Genomic DNA, 22,232 nt, shown 5'->3' with positions numbered 1-22,232 from the left:
ATTATTAGGCTAATCATACCTGTAGATCCCTAATATTCACAAAACATCAAAGTACACACAATCACATATTATTAACCTCTGAAATAACTCAATATTATCAAACATATACTTTATTAAGGAAATTTAGATCAATTTACTGTTTTTAAAATAATTGAACCTGATTTACTGTTTTTTTTGTTTTTTTTTTTTAGAAAAAAAAGGTCAGTAAATTCACATTGACTGAAAAACAAATAAAACAAAGCCATAGCTTTTCTTCTTATCTCTGACAACACCACGTGTTCTTTGGAATGGGTTCAAAATTATAAGAAAAGGGGGTGACTTTGTCTTTTTCATATTTTCATCCATTGTCTGGAGTCTATCACACCCCATTACAGTACTGGTGTTCAATAATACCTCACTGCAGGTGTTGTTTGTCACTCTATATTTCAACTTGGGTCAACGGTGCGAGAGCTTGTCGAACGGAGAGGCAGAAAGAGGTTGGAGACTAGAGCTTGCTGGTGGTGAAGCGGGCGAGCTTCTACAGGTGGTTCTGCAACTCTTACATCTTGACTGCCGCATTTTAGAGAGTAATTTTTATAATTTGCCGATGAAAGTCATAAAACATAAATTACTAAAACATAAATAAGATTTGTGTTTTTTGGTTCGTACGGTTGCTGTTTTTTATTTTTTTATTTTATTTATTTTTATATGGGAGTTATAGAGTTTCCAAGGGAGAGATGATGCAATTTTATTTTACAAAGTCGTTGTGTTTCTAGGCATATGACGGTTGGTTTTCCTAGAGTTACCATGGGAAAGATAAATCACCCTATGTCTTTTATTTTTGTGGGCAAAATCATTTGTTTAATTTCTAGTATGAGAATTCCCTACAAATCCCACTACAGCACAGATACTGTTAAAATATTGGAGGCTCAGATTTAATCAATTTTCTTTTAACCCAAACTAGTCGTTTTTAACTCAGAAGTCTTTCTTCTTCTTCCCTTACGGACAAGACACTTCCCAGTATTACTTGTCCAGCAGAAAAATTAAGCTTAGAGGAGTGGTGAAATTTCAAGAGAAAACTTTAGAGCAAGAAATCCACTTTGTGTGCTTATGGCATCTGGAAGGAGGAAAGAGGGTTTGTGTGATTTTGCTTTGTCTTGGAGCAAAAGGATATGTGTAAAGAAGGTAATTAACTACTCACTTTCCTCGATGAGAGAAAGAGGAGTACCTCAAATGCATTCGGTCCCTTCAAATTTCTTGCTCTCAAGTTTCCTTGAAATTTCACACATAAAGCATAATTTTGTTTGCCGGAGAAGGAATGGGAAGTGGCTTCTTGTTTCAGGAGAGAAGGACGTTTGACAGGATAAGAGGGAGAGAGAAAGGAAAATGTGTGTTCTCTGTCTTGCCTGTAAATAAGAAAATTTGATTTGATTGGCGAAATTTTAAGTTTGTATAATTAAAGTATCTCATTATAAGGTTTTTGGTTTAGTAGGTAAGGAGAAAATAATTAAAAAATCCACTATTTTTAGAAGAGCAACAAAAGTAGTGATGAGAATGTGAACAATAATGTTAATTTCCATGAGAATGGTTACGTTGGTAGGATTTGTTTTCATATAGAATTTGAATTTAGAGTTTTAGCTGCTTAAGTTTTTATGAAAATTTTAAAGTAACTATTTTTCTTGACCTTAAGAAAAAAATATAATATTAATTTTAAAAATGATTACTTTCATTTATACTTTGAACTTAAATATCTCATTCAAACGTGATATAAAATTTTTGCACTAGCTTGAGTAGTACTTAAGTTAATTACTTATAGAAAGAAGAAGAAAAATGCTTTTGGTTCTTTGGTCTCCGACGCAAGCAGACTCCTAAAGAAAAAGTGATTGTTGTCCGAGAGGCAAGCATAATGGCTCCCCTTTTTTGACCCTTTGTACTCTATATTTATTAGATTTTTTTTGCCCCAGAATTTGAGTTAAAGCTTAAAAAAGGAAGAACGAAATATATGAGAAATATTTCTTTTCACCCATAAGGACATTTCATGTAACGGTTTGAAGGTGGTATTTCCCAACAAATATTTTATCATCAATCTTCCTCTTATTGTCTTTAATTCATTCGATCCTAACACTATTTGGATATGGGGACTGACAGATTAAACATGAAAGTAAAGGATACATTGCATGCAGCTGTTCTTGAATATCTTTGTGGATCAGATAATTATGTGGATTGGAGTATTCGAGTACAAACCTATTTGGTGGCTCGAGATATTTGGGATACAGTTGAAGCAACCGCAGAACTTCCTAAGCAAGAAGATGATGAAGCTGCTTTCAAGGCTTGGAGCGACAAGAATTCCATGGCTTTATATGTGATCAAGAATTCATGCAAGCCAGACACATTATCTGAGATTAAGGAAATTAGTTCCGCTAAAGTTGCATGGAATACTTTGGCAGAAAAATACCTCCCTATAGATACTAGATCAGGTCTCTCTCTTTGTCTATCTCTCTCTTTCTCTCACATTAATGCACATGCATACTCAAAACAAAGACCGCTTTGAGTGCAGATTTTCTTCAAGTTCTTAATGAGGATAATTATGCGGATTGGAGTGTTCACGTACAAGACCATTTGATGGCCCATGATCTTTGGGACATAGTTGAAGCAACCACCGAACCTCCTAACCAAGAAGATGACTACATTGTTTTCCATGCTTGGAGTAAGAAGAATTCCAAGGCTTTACATGTGATCAAGAATTCATGCGAGCCGAACACATTACTTGAGATTTGGGAGATTCGTTCGGCTAAAGTTGCATGGAATACTTTAAAAAAAAAGTACCTCTCAACTAGCTCAGGTCTCTCTCTCTCTCTCTCTCTCTCTCTCTTTAATGCACATGCATGCTCAAACAAAGACGACTTTGAATATGCAGATGTTCTTCAAGCACTTGAGAAAGATAATTATGCAAATTGGAGTGTTCAAGTAAAAGACCATTTGATGGCCCATGATCTTTGGGACATAGTTGAAGAAACCAACAAACCTTCTAGACAAGAAGATGATAAAGCTGCTATTAAGGATTGGAGCAAAAAGAACTTCATGGCCTTACATGTTATCCAGATTTCATGTGGAACAGACGCATTTTCTACTATTAAAAAGATTAGTACAGCACAAGATGCTTGGGATACTTTGGCAGGTCTCTCTCTCTCCAATGCACATGCTCAAACATTTTTAATGTGTAATAAGATTGAAATTTGCTAGAGAATACATATTAAAAAAAATTTCAAAGGGTTAAAAAGGAACAAAATAAAAAGAACTACCGAAATTTTGGAAGTTCTCCCTGAAACTGTAACCCGTCAAAAGTTAGTCAAAGAAAGCTTTGGTGGTATTTCATAGAGTAATTCTATTAGTCATCTCATTATCACTTTCTCATCCTCTAAATTTATGTAGGGTGGTTCTCCAACTAAAAAATCAATTTTTATGCACTAATTATTATGAGAGCCATGCATGTCACATTAGTTTTGGGGATGAAATGAGGATAATATGAGGTGTTTTTTGTGTTTTGCCTGAAAAAGTATTTTGATGAGATATAAAGATAAATGAAGTTTTGAGTTTTCTTTTTTAGTGTATTGTGAAAAAAAAAATTGTTTATTAATTTTTTTAGTTTTTTAGAAAGAGAGAAAAGAGAAAGGGTTGGCAAACAAACTCCTATGTACTGGAACTAGAAGAGAAGATGATTTTATTAACCGTGGGCTTAGATACGATGGTAATTTAACATATATAATTAACCATGATGTGATATTGTGATATCATGGTTAATGAAAGAGATTTTGTAGTGTTTTGGGCTGTTTGAGGGCCTTAAGTGGCGCCTCTAAGCAACTTGCTATAAAGTTTTTGTAAACAATTTGTTTTAAGCTCATAATCTGGTTTAGTTGATCACTTTTTGCCATTATATTGATTCTTTGTTGTTACATCTTGTATTCTATCACTGGCTTTACACTCTTCGCATTTTAAAAATACTATTTTACAATTTTGTAATTATTTTTTATTAAAATATTTATTACAATTGTTTCTCCCTGATTTTATGGTCGGGTATTGAATAATTATCTAGTAAAATATAATTAGTGAGCTCATGAGTTTTTATATATATAAACTTTGAATTAATTAGTACAAGAGTTTCTGCAAAAATTATAGTCCAGATAAAATATAATAAGAATTTTCCCTCCAATTAAGTTTCCTATATTGTTATAAAGAAGTTGTAGGCAGACATGTGATCAGATGGCTTGACGTGGCAATAGCATGCTTCTTGTTGCTTCTAATTCTAATTAATCACCTTTTACATATTAATCTCAGAATGGAGCCAAATTAATGCCTTCCAAAAGGCTGCGCAAAACTGGAACCATGAGGCCTTCAAAGAGTCCTTCCAAGAGGTTGTGCGAAGTGGTAATTGGAACGCTGTAGAGGAATTCCTGATGCGCCATCCCGGTTCTGCAGGTTTGAAAATCACAAAAGAAGGCGGGACGGCTCTTCACGCTGCTGTTAAAGCTAAGCATAAGCATATAGTGGAGAAGTTAGTGGCGATAATGTCGGAACAAGAATTGGAAGTAACAGATAAATATGGGGATACAGCTGTAGTTGATGCAATTTACAGAGGTAAAAAATTGGCTCGCTATTTCTATTCTCGCACTCTAGAGGAAGATCTAACGCCAGAAAAACGCAAGAATGGTGCTACAATTTGTTGCCGAGCTATATACGTCGAAAATTTAGGTAACAACTCTTGGTCTAATTATATGTTGGACTTTGGTCTAACTACAGGCATGGATGGATGAGGTAACATTAAAATACTATTATCAAATAGTGGGAGCTATATACTCCCACTATTTCGGTTGATATTTCAAAATCTTTTCAATATATATACTTCCCTTTTTGTTCTTTTTATTTATTTATTTTTTTTCAACACCACAGATATTGCTTTGGAATTAATTGAGCGTTGTCCAAGTTTGGCTCTTGCTAGGGACATATACGATCGCAGCCCTTTGTATGCATTGGTTTCTAGTCCTTTTGCATTCCCGAGTGAAAATCGGATGGTGTTTTGGAAACGATGGATCTACAAGTGTTAGTACAATCTCTTTTGTCTTTGCTTTTCTTTAAACTTTATTGGGTTTAATTAGCCTCATCAAAGTACCGAGTAGACAAGCTACTCCGCCTTGAGAGGTAGTATATACATAGACAATAGGGCAAGGCCAAATTTAAGAGATTTATTAGTTATTTATTTAATCTATTGTGTTGCTCTAAAGAAATTAAATTGCTCATGCGAGACACATATGAACTGTAATACTGTCTTACTTGAGATTCATTGATATTTTTGGTTGGAAGGTATATACATTCAACCCACTCGTGCCATCAAGGAAATTCGTTTGGACATTAATCAAAGTGAGGAAAAACGCCAAAGTGATCCAGTAAAAATTCTCGGATCAGGTATGTTGGTGCCTAAACTTTCTTTAATTCCCTAAGGAACTTAATTTTTTTTCTCGTCATAATTACTTTAAATGATAATTAAAACCAAGATTCACTTTCTCCAAGAAGTAGCTCAATCAGCTGGGTCCACGCCTAATGAAGCGGAGATCACTAGTTCAAATCTTCATCCCCCTCTTATGCAGACATGTCAAAAAAAAATAAAAAACCATGATTCACTTCTATCAGACTTAAGAATAATTGAATAGTTATCTTTCTTTCTTTGTTGGCAATATAAATGCATAAATTACTTTAATCATAGTTCCTTTTAAGTAACTTTTATTAGAATATTAATTAGATGACTGAATTCAACTTAATTAACTTCATAAGAAATTTAACCATTTTATTAATAAAAGAGAGCTTCTTTAATTATTGTCCTTTGCTTTTCGTGAAATTAAGGATTTCAAAGAAAAAAAAAAAAGAATAAAAAAGGCCTTTTCCTCTTGCTTTCACTATACAATAAATCAATAAATATTTTAATCCATGTAACAATTTTTAATTAATGAAAGGTCTTCTACGTGCGTGCGCAAGCGTAGATATATAATAATAAAGGTGTGTGTTGTAGTCTTGTAGATGATGTAGTGTAGACTGTAGAGTTGAGAAGAAAGATACGAGATAGAAGAGATAAACTCTGTGATCGATGCATTGAGAAGGAAAATTAAAGTAAGGAAATGATTCAAATGAATGATGCATTGGAAAGTGAAATTGGTCAGAAGATGTGACTTTGCAAGCTGGAATTCAACTAATTTTTTTTTTTTTTTCTTCTATTCTTATTCATCGAATATTTGATTTCCCCTCTAACTAACTTCCACTGAGACCGTTAAATTGGCATACATTTTTTTTTTTTTTGAGCAAATACAAAGAAAGGGAATTGCATCCACTTGATTAATTTTTTTATTAATTTTTTGAATTTTTTTATTTGTCTATTTTATTTATAGTTTAATATAGTTAAATTGGCATTGATTTCATTATTGACAAAGGAATCAAGGATTTATATGACATGAAGTTGATCCATGTCCAAGCCAACACTACAAAAAAAACAAGGTTTAGTAACGCTTGGAATAGAGGCGGTTTAATAAAACATCCCCTTATAGGGACGTTTTATTGTGTAAACGACACAAAATAAAATTAGCAACGCCTGCGCAGAAAAACGTCTCCTTAATTCGGGACATTCCAATAAGACATGCCCCAATTTAGTTAATAAAGTGCGCTTGGCTGGCAACCGCCCTTAATTCAGGACGCCTGCTATCTAGGCGCCCTTAATTAGGGGCGCCTAGCTGGTAGGCGCCCCTAATTAAGTGCGTCTGGCTGGCAAGCGCCCCTAATTCGAGACGCCTGCTATCCAGGCGCCCTTAATTAGGGCCGACTGCTAAATAGGCGCCCTTAATTAAGTGCGCCTGGCTGGGAAGCGCCCCTAATTAACGGCGCCTAGTTGGGAAGCGCCCTTAATTCGGGACGCCTACTATCCAGGCGCCCTTAATTCGGGACGCTTACTATTCAGGCGCCCTTAATTAAGTGTGCCTGGCTGGCAAGCACCCTTAATTCGGGACGCCTACTATCCAGGCGCCCTTAATTAGGGACACCTGCCATCTAGGTGCACTTAATTAAGTGCATTTGGCTGGCAAGCGCCCTTAATTAAGTGCGCTTGGCTAGCAAGCGCCCCTAATTATGGGCACCTGGCTTGCAAGCGCTCTTAATTCGAAACGCCTGTTATCCAAGCGCCCTTAATTAGGGGCGCCTGCCAGCTAGGCACCCTTAATTAAGTGCACCTGGCTGGCAAGCGCCCTAAATTAGGGGCGCTTGCCATCTAGGTGCCCTTAATTAGGGGCGCTTGCCATTTAGGAGCCCTTAATTAGGGGCGCCTGCCAGCTAGGTGCCCTTAATTAAGTGCACCTGGCTGGCAAGCACCCTTAATTAGGGGAGTTTGCCATCTAGGCACCCTTAATTAGAGGCGCCTGCCAACTAGGCACCCTTTGTTAAGGGTGCCTAGCTGGCAGGCGCCCCTAATTAGGGATGCTTGCCAGCCGGCGCACTTAAATAAGGGCACCTGGATAGTAGGCGCACTGAAATTATTTTTGTTAGTGCGCGAGTTTAATTTTCCCTAGGAAAAATTAAGCTCACCTATGATTCCTTAGCTCTCACCTAATACTTTTCCCTTCAATATTTTCCCTCTCCCTGTACAGTATCTTTAATTCAAATAAATCTTATGAAATTTTTCATTAATTCTAACCCAACGCTCACCCACTCACCACCGAATCCCTACCTATGAACTAGTCGCACGTACGTGATGGCCGGTTGATCCCGTCCAACTAAACAACCTTAACCGACGGAATGTGGGTTTTAGTAGCGAAAGGATATAGTTTAATTTGATGGTCGGGGTTGTAATGTAAAGTTGGTAGTATATAGGGGTATATGGTAATCGAGTGGTCGTAGTTCATTGGGGGGAAATAATAATTAACACCCATAAAATTTACAAATTATTATTATTTTTTGAAAAAAAATATGGGTTGGTTGCCGGTTGGTAGCCACCCCCTTTGGGGGAAGGGGTGGCCAAGGAGCCATCCTGGTGGCTCGCTGCCACCCCCGACCCATTGGGGTGGCGCGCAGCCACCCTTGGCCACCTTGGGGTGCCTTGCGTGTCACTCCGCAGCTGGGGTGGCCATCGAGCCACTCCCAGATTTTGCTGGGGGTGGCCGTGCACCACCCCCAACCCCCAACCAAATTAATCAACGATGGCCCAAAGGCCACCCCCACCTAAGGGGTGGGATGCGGGCCACCCCATGGTGGCTAGGGGTGGCCGCACGCCACTTCCGGCCATTTCTGGGGGTGGCTCGTTGGCCACCCCCTCCGATCCCTGCCCTCATTTTTTTTTTAATATTAAAATTAATTTATATATTTAATATATTTATTTACTTTTAAATAAGAATGACATGTATCGATTGGTAATGATGTGATACACTAATGGAATCCGTTAACTACTTTGACAGAATTTAATTGATTACAGGAATTAAATTATTATTGTGGCCTATCCCGATAATTTCTGAATTAGTATTATTTTTGTTTTTATATCACATAGATGAATTTTTAATCTAGACAACCACATTAACTGATTTTGCATTTATATATTTTTTAGTTTAAGTCTCTTTTAAATGTATTTTAATTTTTGTATTTACTTTTTATTTTTATAAATAAATTTATAAGTGTTTTTTAATTTTAATATATTTATATTTTTTGTTTTTGCGAGCGGGAACTTAATTTTCCTTTTGATTCCTCAGCTCCCGCTCTAAGACTTAATTTCTCCCTCAATATATATTTTCCCTAACCTCTCCCCGCGCGGCCCGCCAGTCCCCCCTCTTTGCATCAGGATATATATATATATATCCTGATATATATTTTTGATCCCTAGCCTCTCCCCTCTCCCTCAATATATATCGATCCATATCTCTCTCTACAGCGCCAGTTGCCCCTCTCTCAATCTCGATTTTCCTATCTTTCTCTCTGGCGCCCAGTGACCCGCACGGTTGGCCAACCCACAGGCCATCTTCTCCAGTCGAAACCAGCCTGCCTCTCTCTACGTTCTTGTACTAGTGAGTCTCTCTCTGTCTCTGTTTTTCTTTGTATCTGCTGTCTCTTTAAGTTGTCGATTTGGGATTCTAATAGTCAAATTTTTGATGTATTATAATTTTTAGGAGAATTAGAGATTTTAAATTCAGCAAATTTTTCTCTGCTTTTAGGGTGTAGTTGGTTTGTTGAATGCAGCAATCACAATTTTGAAGAATCTCCGTGGTTGTCTTGTAGTGTTCTTTCAAATTTAATTCAGTTTTGATTTCACTGTACAGTTCGTTCGTAATACCTTCTTCTTTTTTAAAAAATTTTTTTTTTTTTTATTGTTTTTCCTTATCCTTTATTAGCATGTTTCCTTGTTTTTCCTCTTCATTGATAGTACCAGAATAGTCTGCTTTACTATCAAAAATTACTCGTCGAGATTGGTGTCATTTTTTGAATTTTAATTGTCTTATCCACCAGATAGATCTTATCTTTGCCATAAAATTTATCTTATCATCAGGAAATTATTAGTCAATCATCTGATTTTCGAAAAAAAATAAGTTTTAAAGTATTTTTCTCATGATAATTAAGGTGCCACTTTCAACTAATAAAAATCTTCTCACACATACTAGGTAGAAATTTGAGATCAAATAATATTTTCATTAGGGGAAAATACTTTGCACGGATGTGTTGAAAGGGTAGAAAAATATATAGCATCATCAATAGTGATCTACTCCATTGAAGTCCCATTCTACTGCTAAATTTTGACTATTGTATCATTTTGAAATTTGTTTATGGGCACTAGGTAAAACAGTAAAGAAAATTTATTTTAGAGTCAAAACCAAATAAAGCAAATCTAAACTCTTAGCTAATCATCAATGTTGCAATCTAAGGAAAAGGTGTCTTAAATAATAATCAGTAAGAGTAAGACATGCCTCCCAAAAAGTTATCTGCTCCAAAAAATTAAATTCTAAGCATTTCACCATGTAACATAGCAGTTTCCTCAATACAGACATTGAGGACAAAGTTGTATGTGATTAACTTGTATATTTAATTTGTGTATGCATGTGTTTATTTTTTCAAAAACACTATAATATTGTAAGTCTTTATGAGTCGATTAGTTCATGCGTAACACTATTCCATATTCTATATAAATATAGGAGAAGATGAGGGCTCTGAGTTCACAAGACATTGCAGTAAGCTCAAGCTTGACACATGGATGAATAAATTGGGCAACTGATGACGCTTATGCCAAGGTCATGGAGAATGTAGAATACACTGGCCGTTTACGAGCAATATATAATTTTTGTGAACTCTTTTAAGAGGTGGTACACTTTGTGTTTATGATATCGTTTTGGTTATTTTATTTCATATGTATGGTACAATTTTTGTTAACTCTTTAAGATGTGGTACTCTTTGTGTTTATGACATCATCATTTTGGATTTAGATGTCTTATGAGATATGAGATTGTATATATGGATTAAATATGTATTGTGAGATATATATATATAAAAGATTGTTTGAGATTGATGAATGGAGAAAATATTTATGGATTAATTCAATATTTATGGAGAAAATACGCAATACAATATTGTATTGCGTATTGTATATCAGGAGAATAAAAAAAATATATATGGATTGCATGGGAAAAATATTTTCTTTATATATTAATTATTGGAGGCGCTATGCGGTGTGGAAGTGCTCCCATTAGAAATAGGGGCCCTTTACACGCAAGCGCCCCCTTGCCCACCTGAGCGCTCCATTTTTATAATGAGGGCGCTTCCTAGGCAAGTGCCCCCATTTAAAAAAGGGGCGCTTCCTAGGCAAGCGCCCCCATTTAAAAAATGGGCGCTTCCTAGGCAAGCGACCCCTTTTAAAAAAGGGGGCGCTTGCCTAGGAAGCGACCTCATTCTAAAATTGGGGCGCTTGATTAGGAAGCGCCCCCTTTTTTAAATGGGGGCGTTTGCCTAGGAAGCGCCCCCATTTAAAAACGGGGGCGCTTCCTAATCAAGCGCCCCAATTTTAGAATGAGGGGAAGCGCCCCCATTTAAAAACGGGGGCGCTTGCCTAGAAAGCGCCCCCATTTAAAAAAGGAGGCGCTTGCCTAGGAAGCGCCCCCATTTAAAAAAGGGGGCGCTTGCCTAGGAAGCGTCCCTATTTAAAAAAGGGGGCATTTTTCACAACTAAGCGCCCCCTTTTAAAAAAGGGGGCGCTTTGTTCCAAACATCCCCTTTTTGAGGCGCTCTTTAGTAAAAAAAACGTCTCAATCTTAAATTCTAGTCGCCATAAAAACCGACGTGTCCCAAGTGCCCCTAATCAAGCGTTGCGAAATCAATAGGGACATTTTTTTGGCCAAAAATGCCCCAAATAACCATGTCGCTAAACCTTGTTTTTTTTGTGGTGCAATGAACTTCTGGGCAGCATGTGCAAGCAGTTTTCAAAGTCAAGTCATAAAAAATGGAAGGACAGTAAAGGTTCTGATGCCATCTTCTATGTTATCGAGAATGGGATTTTAAAATTTGTTGATAAAATAGCCAAAGAAAGTCCACAAGTACTTAACTGGAGCGAGAGTGGTGATGGACGTTTTCCAAATGCATTATGGGCAGCTATCCTTCATCGTCAAGCTGAAATATTTAGCCTTATGTGTAGGGTTGAGAATAATAATAATCTAGTATATGGCTATGATAAACAAGGCAATAACATATTACAGATGACGGGAAAGCTACCACCTTCCACTTTGGTTAATCGTACCGCTGGTGCAGCTTTTCAAATGCAAAGCGAACTACAATGGTATAAGGTACTTCCCTCACTTTATAATTTTCTTGTACATTTTCACTTTATATTAATCTTGTTTGTGGTATACATAGGACAAGTCAATATTAATGTACCCCTAAATACAAAACCCGTACAATCTAATCCAAGGTATCATTATCTCTCCCATACAAATGCTTGAGGCCATTTTAAAGGTTCATGCTAAATATGATGCGGTACAGTACCATTGTCCATAGAGCATTACTATATTGATTCTAAAACCATATATGATGACTCCGTTAAACACATCTACGTGATGCCTCAAAATGACTAATTATTAGAGCTCACTAATTTTATTTATATTACAATTATTACGTAGTTTGGCCTAAAATACAACTAAAATTTGACTTAGCAAATGCTCGTACAAAATCTTCACAACTTAGCTAAATCCCAAGTATCATAATATGCTACATCTCCCAGCACCACAAGGAATTTTAGATTAGCTCAACATTTGCCACGACCTAGTTAAGTTGGTCATATTTGCATTATACCGTAAAAGAACAAATTATAGAAAATTTCACTTAACAATCCTAAGCTTTTATCACTTTTGCAATATTTTTCATCAAGTTGAAATTTCTCAAATTTTTAATTTTTTGCAATCTCACCCCTCGCATTTCGATTTGGGGTTAAATTACAACGTCAAACACTAAAATTGTTGTTATACTCCTATAAACTGCATAAAATTACAAAATTACTCTTAAATTATAATTAAAATTTTATTAATAAAAAGACATTTTGAAAATTTCGCATCCATCCGTTAGTATTTAACAGATGAGCGAGATTGCAAATTTTTTAAAGTTTGTTTTACAAAATTATGAGTTTTTGAATTTTGGGAGACATTGTAAAAATGATGGAAGTTTGAGAAGTTAAGTGAAGTTTTCCAACAAATTGTTTTGGAACTTTCTAAAACTGCACACTAATATATATAAACATCAACTATGAAACTTAGTACATACACATACAATGGCTTCAAAATCCAATCCACTCCACCCAATCTGATTCGGAAACAAGATAGAATGCCACAAACGCATGTGGGGTGCACGTAGGAAAGTAAATTTGTGATTTGGAAACATTAGGACTTTGAATGGTAGTACATACCTTTACTCAGTTGTACTTTGAGCGACGTTGTAGAGGGGAGAGAGAATGGGTTATTGGGCGGGGGAGATCGGTTGAGAGTGAATGAAGGTGATACATCTTATTAAAACATAAATTCATATGAATATGCAGTGGAGAATAATTTAGACATACCTTTACTCATTTTTGTTCATGCTGTTTCTTGATTTGAAACCAAAATCCCTAGCAACATAAATGCTGAAGTTAAATTTTAGAGACAAGTTTTTTCATTATGTCTAATTATGCATTTATTCTCATACAAAAGTTCTTTATTTATAGGTTATGTTAAGGACCTTCAATTAATATAGTACTATATTTATTCCTTCCATTGAGGAATAAAATTCTCGCTCATAATATGAAATGAATATTGACTCACGTGAAATTTTATTTATATTTTGGTAGCCTTTATTTATAAGATTAGTTTAACAAATGTAGGCGGTGGAGAGCATTGCCCCTCGCTACATGAAGGAAGAAAAAAACAAAGATGGTAAAACTCCTAGAGAATTGTTTACGGAGAGCCACAAAGAATTGGTGAAAGAGGGAGAGAAATGGATGAAGAGCACAGCAACTTCTTGTACAGTAGTAGGCGCTCTTATTGTCACCATTATGTTTGCTGCAGCCTTTACCGTTCCAGGCGGTAATAACCAAAATACAGGATACCCAATGTTCTTGAAGGACAAACTGTTTATGCTCTTCATAATATCCGATTCCATATCGCTCTTTTCTTCTTCAACCTCAGTCTTAATGTTTTTGGGAATTCTTACGTCACGTTACTTAGAAGAAGATTTCCTGAAATCCTTGCCATCCAAGATGATAATAGGTCTTTCCACTCTCTTCTTCTCAATAGCAACCATGATGATAGCATTTTCTGCTGCTCTTTTAATTATATTACATGAATATTCATGGATTTACATTACAGCCATTTGTTTGGCAAGTGTTCCTGTCTCCCTGTTCGTGTGGATGCAATTCCCACTTCTTGTCGAGATGGCCATTTCAACTTTCGGACCAGGTGTCGTCAATAAGAAAATAATGAAGCGCTCGAAATTATGTACCTCCTTATCGTCATGCTGCTCCTGAAAGAATACATATGGTTAAAAATATAAACCCTTACTGGGGTTCAGTAATGTTTGACGAACAATTGGAGGTGATGATTTTTCTATTTTCATTTTCTTAGACGGATGACTGGCTCATGTTGCTCATGGCTAATCCATTAGATTGTTTTACACTTTCTATATTTTTTTTTTTTCTAAATTTTTTGGTCACTTTGACAAAAGATATACTACTTCTTAATCCAATATATTTCCTCTAAATAAGTTTCGACCTATTCCTGGGACTTTACCTTCAAAAGAAAAAAGGAGTTTCATTAGGCCACAAAGGTTATTAGAATAAATAAATAATAACTATTGGTTAATATAAAAGAATAAATTCCATATCTTAATTCGAAGTAGAAATGAAGAAAATATTTGAAGATCTGAACTATTTCCTGTCAAATTTTTTCGTGAAATATAGTATTTGACTTAACGCAAATGAAATTAATTGAATTTAATATTTTGAAGAAAAAAAAAAAAGATTAAATCCTTAAACTGTTATAGAAAGCAAAATGATACTCAACTATATATCTCAATTTAATTGTTGGGATTTAACAACCCTTTTCTTTTTCTTTATTTTTTGGGTTAAATACTAAATACTTCTATGTGGTTTCATTACTTTATTTTTTCCCCCTTAGGGTTTGATTTTTATCACAGGAGATCCCTGTGGCTTTGATAATATACCAAGTTAGTCCTCTGTCAGTTGACCGTTAGTTGACTAAATGAAATTCTACGTGGACCAATCAAATGTTTACACGTGGCACCTACTTAAATTTTTTTTTTTAAAAAAAAAAAAAAAATTGGGGGTGGCCCTTGGCCAGATAGGGGTGGCCGAACCACCCCCAATTTTTTTTCTTTTTTTTTTTTAAAAAAAAATTTAATTAAAAAAAAATTTAAGTAGGTGCCACGTGTCAACATTTGATTGGTCCACATGGAATTCCGTTAAGTCAACTGACGGAAGACTAACTTTGTCTATTATCAAAACCACAGGAACCTCCTGTGATAAAAATCAAACCCTTAGAGGAAAAAAATAAAGTAATGAAACCCCATGGGGGTATTTAGTATTTAACCCTTATTTTTTTTGTACAACCCTTTTCTTGGCTTAGTAGCCAACTAGGGGTGCAAAGGCGGTTACGGTTAGCAGTTAGTGGCAATAACCGCTAACCGAAACCGACTTAGCGGTTAGTAGATTTCACTAACCGTAACCGCCGGTTAGCGGTTAGCGAAATAGATAACCGCCCGCTAACCGCTTTTTTAAAATTGTGTTTTTTTTTTTTTTTTTTGGCTTTTTGGGCTTATTTTTTACCCTTATTTTTTTTTCTTGTATTTTTAATATCTTCTTTGGCCCAATTTCTATAAAAAGAGCCCATATTGAAAAATCAAAAATATTTGACCCAAAATTTAGGATCACAATCCTAAATTTGTACATTTGTTCTTGTTTTTGTTTTGACTACAAATTCATCTGCAAATGTTTTACCCAAATATTTGGGTCAAACAAAAAAATAAAAAATATTTGACCCAAATATTTGGGCTTATTATATAATCATATGATTTAATGATCAAGTCATCATGTGATATAATCATATAAATTATAGTGATAATATATAAATTACTAAAATTATAATGATAATACATTAATACTTAAATTGTGTTTATAAGTAACACATTGGTCATTGTTTAATCTAATGTCAATTACTTAATTTGATATTATACGAATCATATCATCATTGTATATTAATAATATGATTCACTTGAAGTCTTGAATAAAGTATTTGAATTGTCATTGAATCATATGATTAAGTATTGATATTATACATTTATATTATTCATATGCATATGTAGACTTATATAGACTTATAAAATATATAGACTTATAAGTTTATAATATATATTGGAAATAAATCTCTAGATATTTAATTGTTGTATTAGTATGAATTGGTATACTTATGAGTTATGTCATATTATATATGTATAATTGGTTATTATATAATCAAATGATTTAATGATCAATCTCATGTGATATAATATAATCATATAAATTATAGTGATAATATATTAATACTAAAATAATGATTTAATTATTTTTTAAAAAAATTGTGATTTAATGATCAAGTGATTATGTTATATATATAAATATTTTTATAATTATAATTATAAAAATATATTATATAAAAAGACGGTTAGCGGTTACGGTTAGTAAACCCAATAACCGCTAACTGCTAGGCGGTTATAGCGGTTAATACGGTTTAGCAGTTATAGCGGTTAGCGGTTAGAGGGCGGTAAACCCAAGCATTACTCTATGAGGAATACATGAAAACAAAGAATAAAACAAAATTAAAACAAGGAAATAAAATACAATGGCCTTAACAGTCATCTAAGTATAGTCAATACAGTGCCGATTAAAAAAAAAAAAAAAAACATATAAATGGGCTAAAATATTATTGCCTCGGTCCATGGATGGTTGGCTCTAGGGGTACAAAGGCGGGCGGTTAAAAACTGCCCTCTAACCGCTAACCGCTATAACCGCTTAACCGTATTAACCGCTAGAGTAATGCTTGGCGCAATGGGAAAATCCGAGGGAAATCCGGAGTTGCCTACGTGGCTATAGTTAAACCAACTACAGTTAGGTTTTTTTATTATTTTGTTTTTCAATGAAAAGACACTCGGAAGACGTTCTCTCTCCTTCCTTCCCTCCTTCCGTCGCTCTCAGATGCTCTCTCCCTCACAGATGCTCTGTCTCTCTCTCTCTCTCTCTCTCTCTCTCTCTCTCTCTCTCTTTTCCCTCTTTTTCCCTCTCTCTCTCTCAAACGGTGACGGTGAAACTTACTGGCGTTGGTTCACTGGGTTCGGAAACGAAAGTGGTTTGGGTGCGACTGAGGTTTTGCTCAGAAGACGCCGGCGGTTTGGCTCTCTCTCTCCCTCACAGATGCTCTCTTTCTCTTTCCCTCTTTGAGGTCTCTCTCTCAAACGGTGACGGTGACGGTGAAACTCACCGGCGTCGGTTGACTGGGTTCGGAAACGAAGGTGGGTTTGGGTTCGACGGAGGTTTTGCTGGGTGAGCTTATCTTCTCTTTTAATTGTTGAAGTTATCATATTATTATGCTTTGTTTGAATGGGCGAAAAATTGGTGGTTGAAGTGAGTTGGGTTGATTTTCTGTGGGTTTTGTTTTGATCTTTCCTTTGATTTTTTATAAGAACTGAATAGGTTTTCTTTGGGTTGTTTGCTAAATTGAAAATGGATATGAAATTTTAGTTAGTTATGGTTTGCTTTTTCCTTTGTATTTCGGTTGAGCACCGATTGGGCATGGGGAGAAACTTTCTGTTCTTTCTGCCATGGCCGAATGGGCAAGTTTGGGGGGCTGGGTTTCTTTTGCTCCACTAGTTCTATTTTGCTTCACTGAATTGGTTGGAAAATTTTGGTCCAAAGGAAAAGTTTTTGCTTCCCATTCAGTTCACAAAAAAAATCAAAGGAAAGATCAAAACAAACCCACAGAAAATCAACCCAACTCACTTCAACCACCAAGTTTTTTCCCCATGTAAATGCAAGAAAATGGGTTTTTCCTTTATATGAAGATTAGGTTTTTCTTTATTTATGATTTAATTGCCTAAATGGGTTTGCTTCGGTTTTTGTTTTAATTTGGGTTTGGATTTGTTTGTTTATCTACAATTGGTGGCTGCTTTGTTTGATTTCGAAAATGGGTAAGAATTTTAGGGCTTTTAAGTTATGATTTTGAAATGAAATTTGATGTTTTGGTAAGTGTTCTCCCCTGCCTTCAGTTTACTGAAGTGAGGTTTCCCACTAATTCTCCTTTGGATCAATTCTTTCTCCATTCCCTTTGGTTTCAAGCATTTGTGTCTATTATATATAAATGTTGCTACACCACTGTGAGCAGGTGTTTGCAGTTTGCTTAACGTGAAATTTTACAAAAAAAGAAAAAAAAAAAAGAAAAAAAAAAAGCACTTATTTTGCTGGAGGTAGAAGAGATGGAAGTATTGACACACCGTGGTTATTGGAAAGGCAACCCAAGCAATAGCAAAGGAGAAAACAATTTTCTGTTACACTATGTACCTAATTGTCTTTTACCTTCCATGTTTGTTTTTTTAGGTTATTCCTTCATTCTAACAGGAAAACTTTATATTCAAAGGAGTGATTCTTTTCCATGTTGAAACTTGTAACATGTAGATGTAGTTCTCATATAGAGATGTTAATTAGATATTTTGATTCAACACGTTGATATTTGTTCCTTGCTGCATTGAAGTACAATGTCTTGTGGGGTTATAGTAATTTTGACTTTTTTGCATCTTGATTCCACCTATTGATATCCATTGCATTGCACAAAAGCATTTGACAAATGAATGTGATTTATTTGTGCATAGAGCCTTATCACTAAAAAAAAAAATTTTATCACTTCACATTTAAGGAAGTGTGATTCAAGTGACTCAAAATATAATCTTGGGTGTGTTTATAGATGATGTCTTAGGTGTGTTTTTCAGGTTGAAGTGGGATCAAAGGTAGAGCTTCACAACGGACTCAGCTGAGACAAGCTGTATCAATGAATGTCCCCACTTGTTTCAATCAAATGTAATGATCCTAACAAATCCAATTGACATTTCCCATTTGAAAATTCTAATTTGTGAGGATTATAAGGATTGAGTTATGTGACTTATTTTGTTGCTTGTATCTCAGCAAACTTGTAGAGGGAATGGAACCTTTGTAGCAAAAGTCTATGCCGAAATTCAATCTGATATTATGCTCTGAATTTAACTAAAAATCAAGTCAATAATGAATTTGAAACGTGCACTTCGTACATTAATGGGAATTGGCATGCATCAGATTACAAAGATTGGCATTTCAAGCAATTAGTCAATAACAACACAATGAAGAGATTCATTAGAAAGTTGTTGGGCATGTTGTATATGGATGAAATTTGGATCAAGAATTGACCTCCATTCCACTACAAATATGACCTCTCAATAAGTATTACATAAAAAATAAAAAAAATAAAAAAATGTTGCATTCTCTTCTTTCTAAATGCTTTAGGATTTGGCTTCTCTCTTCTGAATACTCCATATCTCTGCAAAATGTGTTGTCTTCTCTCTTCTAAGTACTTCTGTCAATATCTCTGCAAACAAGTCAATGACTTGCAAAACACGCAGTAGTATAAGAAAATCAAAACAAAAACCCAGGGAAAAAAAAAACTTACCAAATCAAGAGTAAGCCAAAAACAGAGCAACCAACAAACATCTAGATCAAAACCAAGTTTTTAAACACTAGAGAGCAAACCAAAGGCTAGCTAAGCAAATGACTTTTGCTGGTACAACTCTAAAACTCAAACAGAGAAATCAACAAAATCTATCGCTTTTTTTATCTTCCTTCTTTGTTGGTGTTTTCAACTTTTCAAGGGACTGAAACTATAATTCCATTCTATCCAAACATGGTCATTTTGGTTAATTTATTTAGATCTAATATCATTTGGTTCATTTATTTAGATCTAAAACGAGCAAATAGGCATGCACAAAAGCTACGAAGATTGGGATCTCAATCTCCTACGTTGACAGCAATCTAATCATCAACAAAAAAAAAATCTTGAAAACGTTTGATGAGAAAACAAAAAATAATTGAGAAACTAGGAGACATCAAATTGTAGCCACAGAAGATCTGCATATAATCAAACAACTTCTTTTAACAGACAATAGCAACTGGACTTCTCTGCCTCGAAAAATTTCAAAGGTTTAAAGCTGGTCCTGATATTCTCCGCCGTGAAGAATCCATTGAAGACAAACCAGCTGCTCGCCCTTCATCCCCACCTGCAATAAAGTAGGATAAGTAAGCAGCATAAACCAAAGTTCACACTGGAGAAGTAAACAGCCTCTATTTAAAGCTCAAAGGATAATAAAGAGAAATCGGAAAACTAAAACCAAAAGGAAACATGGAAAAAGGAAAGTGACTGTCCGATATCCCCTAACGGACCCTAACCTCCAGATCTAACAGAGTGGTCTGAGAGAGAGCTAGAGCCAAATCGCCGGCGTCTTCTAAGCAAAACCCCCACCGAACCCAAACCATCATTGTTACCAGAGACAAACCACCGGCGTCTTCAGAGCAAAACCTCCGTCGGACCCAAACCAACTTCGTTTCCGAACCCAGTCAACCGACGCTGGTGAGTATCACTAACACCGTCTGAGAGAGAGAGAGCTCAAAGAGAGAGAGAGAGAGAGAGCATCTGTGATAGAGAGAGCCAAACCGCCGGCGCCTTCTAAGCAAAACCTCCATCGGACCCAAACCACTTTCGTTTCCGAACCCAGTCAACCGACACCAGTGAGTTTCACCGTCACCGTCTGAGAGAGAGAGCTCAAAGAGGGAAAGAGAGAGAGCATCTGTGAGGGAGAGAGAGAGCGTCTGAGAGCGAGGGAGGGAGGGAAGGAGAGAGAGCGTCTTCTGAGTATCCTTTCTTTAAAAAACAAAATAATAAAAAAACCTAACTGTAGTTGGCTTAACTACGGCCACGTAGGTAGCTCCGGATTTCCTCTGGATTTTTCCATTGCGCCAAGCATTACTCATTCAGATGTGTAAATTGGGAGTGTTTGAATTTTGAGAAAAGTCTTCTCAATCTCTACAGTAATTCAAAGGTCTAAATTTTTTTTTTTTTTTTTTTAGCACAAAGCAATTTCAATAGCATGCACAATTCGCAACGGTTTCCAATTTTGATATATCCATGGTGAAGATCAAAATTTTGATATATCTAGGTTTGGTGAAGATCAAACCTAGTGTTATAGACATAGTAGCACACCTGAGTACTCTATTATTGTTTATAAAAAAAAACACTTAAAAATCATGCAATTAGCTAGTCTTCTAGTGCCTATTAAAGGTCATCTTTTGCACCTTTATTTTGGTATAAACCCACTACAATATAAAAATCATGCAATTAGTCTTCTAGGACTACAAATACAGAGTTCATATAACATCAAAGTCTATGAGTTCAAAAAGTATAGGATTGAAGAGAGAAGACATATGTGTGTTCTAAAACCAGGAGTAGAATATATGAAATGAAAGATGAAGAATAAAGAACCTGCAAATGCTGCTGCCAAGAAAGGTCTTCATTACTCTTCAGTGCTTGAGCACAGGAGAGGAGAGCTCCTCTCCTCCTTTTAAATGTCACACTCATCTGCTGTCTCTTCTCTCTTTTTCTCACTGATAATAATATCTGCTGTCCTCTCTCTTTTCCCCTCTCTCTCTCCCGCTCTATTATAAAAAGATTAAAGTACACAATGCTTTACGAAAAGTAAAGAAAGCCACCATGAATATCCCATATAAAGAGCTAGCTTTACTGGAAACTACTGCTTCCCATCCATTGTGTAAAGAATTGCTGAATATTTGACCGATTGTTGAAAAATTAAGATAAGATCACAGCACTCAGCCCGAAAGTCAGTATTTTCTTTTTTACCCATGCCAAATTCGTTCAACTTTTATGGTTGTTTAATCAGAATTGGACATTTTTGTCTCATATGCTTATCTTATTGTAACTGTTTAATTCTTCACCAAATTCATTAAAATAACTCATATCATTACATGACAACACATAGTTTGATAGAAGTAAGGTTAGTTGTCACACTCATTTTTTACAATTATTTTACATTCGTTGAAGTAATGTGTTTTATAAGTGTTTTATTTTGTTGTTCTAATACATGGCATCAAAAGTTATTTAAAATATGTGATGTCAACCCCTATAAAATAAGTGTAATAAATAAGTTAACTCAAATAAATAGCTTATCACCCCCTCCCGACCTCCTTTTTATGTTTTGTACTTTTTTTTTGGTAAAATATATATTTTACCCTTTAAATTATCACCCAAATTTTACATGTTTTTCAAACTACAACTCACTTGGAATTTATCAACTACTAAAATATTTTAAATTTTTTTTTACCGAAATTATCCTTAATTTTTTTTTTAACTGTTGATTTAACATGGTATCAGAGCCAAGGGTCTTGAGATTAAACTTTGACTCCTTCAATTTACTCTTATTTAAATTAAATATTTTACGTATTGGGCCTCACCTATTAAAAAGAAGTTTGAGCCCACACGTGGGAGGAGTGTTAAACTAATGATTAAGTGATTAAATTTACGTCTTCCTATAAACGTAAGCTTTTGGAATAAGTGGTAATTTAACAACTCTAAATATTAGGAGAGATTTCAAGGTAG

At 35.3% G+C, this 22,232-nt stretch overlaps 1 protein-coding gene and 1 long non-coding RNA gene across 4 annotated transcripts; one reads left to right on the top strand and one right to left on the bottom strand.

The window, feature by feature from the left end:
• Positions 1-390: 390 nt before the first annotated feature.
• Positions 391-14,105, top strand: LOC132172371 (uncharacterized). Of its 3 annotated transcripts, none has more exons than XM_088513246.1 (10): positions 391-523; positions 2,128-2,456; positions 2,537-2,821; positions 2,897-3,157; positions 4,315-4,728; positions 4,927-5,076; positions 5,338-5,439; positions 6,456-6,501; positions 11,429-11,819; positions 13,382-14,105. In XM_088513246.1, the coding sequence occupies exons 2-10, from the start codon at positions 2,135-2,137 to the stop codon at positions 14,021-14,023; spliced, it is 2,613 nt and encodes an 870-aa protein (XP_088369372.1). In that variant the 5' UTR covers positions 391-523; positions 2,128-2,134; the 3' UTR covers positions 14,024-14,105. The 3 variants fall into 3 exon arrangements, with proteins under 3 accessions (XP_088369372.1, XP_088369373.1, XP_088369371.1); XM_088513247.1 differs by lacking the exon at positions 391-523 and having other exon boundaries at positions 2,073-2,456; positions 13,382-13,766; positions 13,866-14,105; XM_088513245.1 differs by lacking the exon at positions 391-523 and having other exon boundaries at positions 2,074-2,456.
• Positions 14,106-18,904: 4,799 nt separating this feature from the next.
• Positions 18,905-20,532, bottom strand: LOC148587282 (uncharacterized). Its single transcript, XR_015911547.1, has 2 exons — positions 20,012-20,532; positions 18,905-19,842 (listed from the first exon to the last, which is right to left on the bottom strand). It is a non-coding gene; the product is annotated as an uncharacterized LOC148587282 (long non-coding RNA).
• Positions 20,533-22,232: the final 1,700 nt, after the last annotated feature.

Source organism: Corylus avellana, chromosome 2 (assembly GCF_965113065.1).
Source record: "Corylus avellana chromosome 2, dhCorAvel1.hap1.2, whole genome shotgun sequence".
Taxonomy (NCBI): Eukaryota; Viridiplantae; Streptophyta; class Magnoliopsida; order Fagales; family Betulaceae; genus Corylus; species Corylus avellana.
The sequence above is the reverse complement of the archived record's forward strand: the minus strand, read 5'-3'. Positions and strand labels throughout refer to the sequence as shown.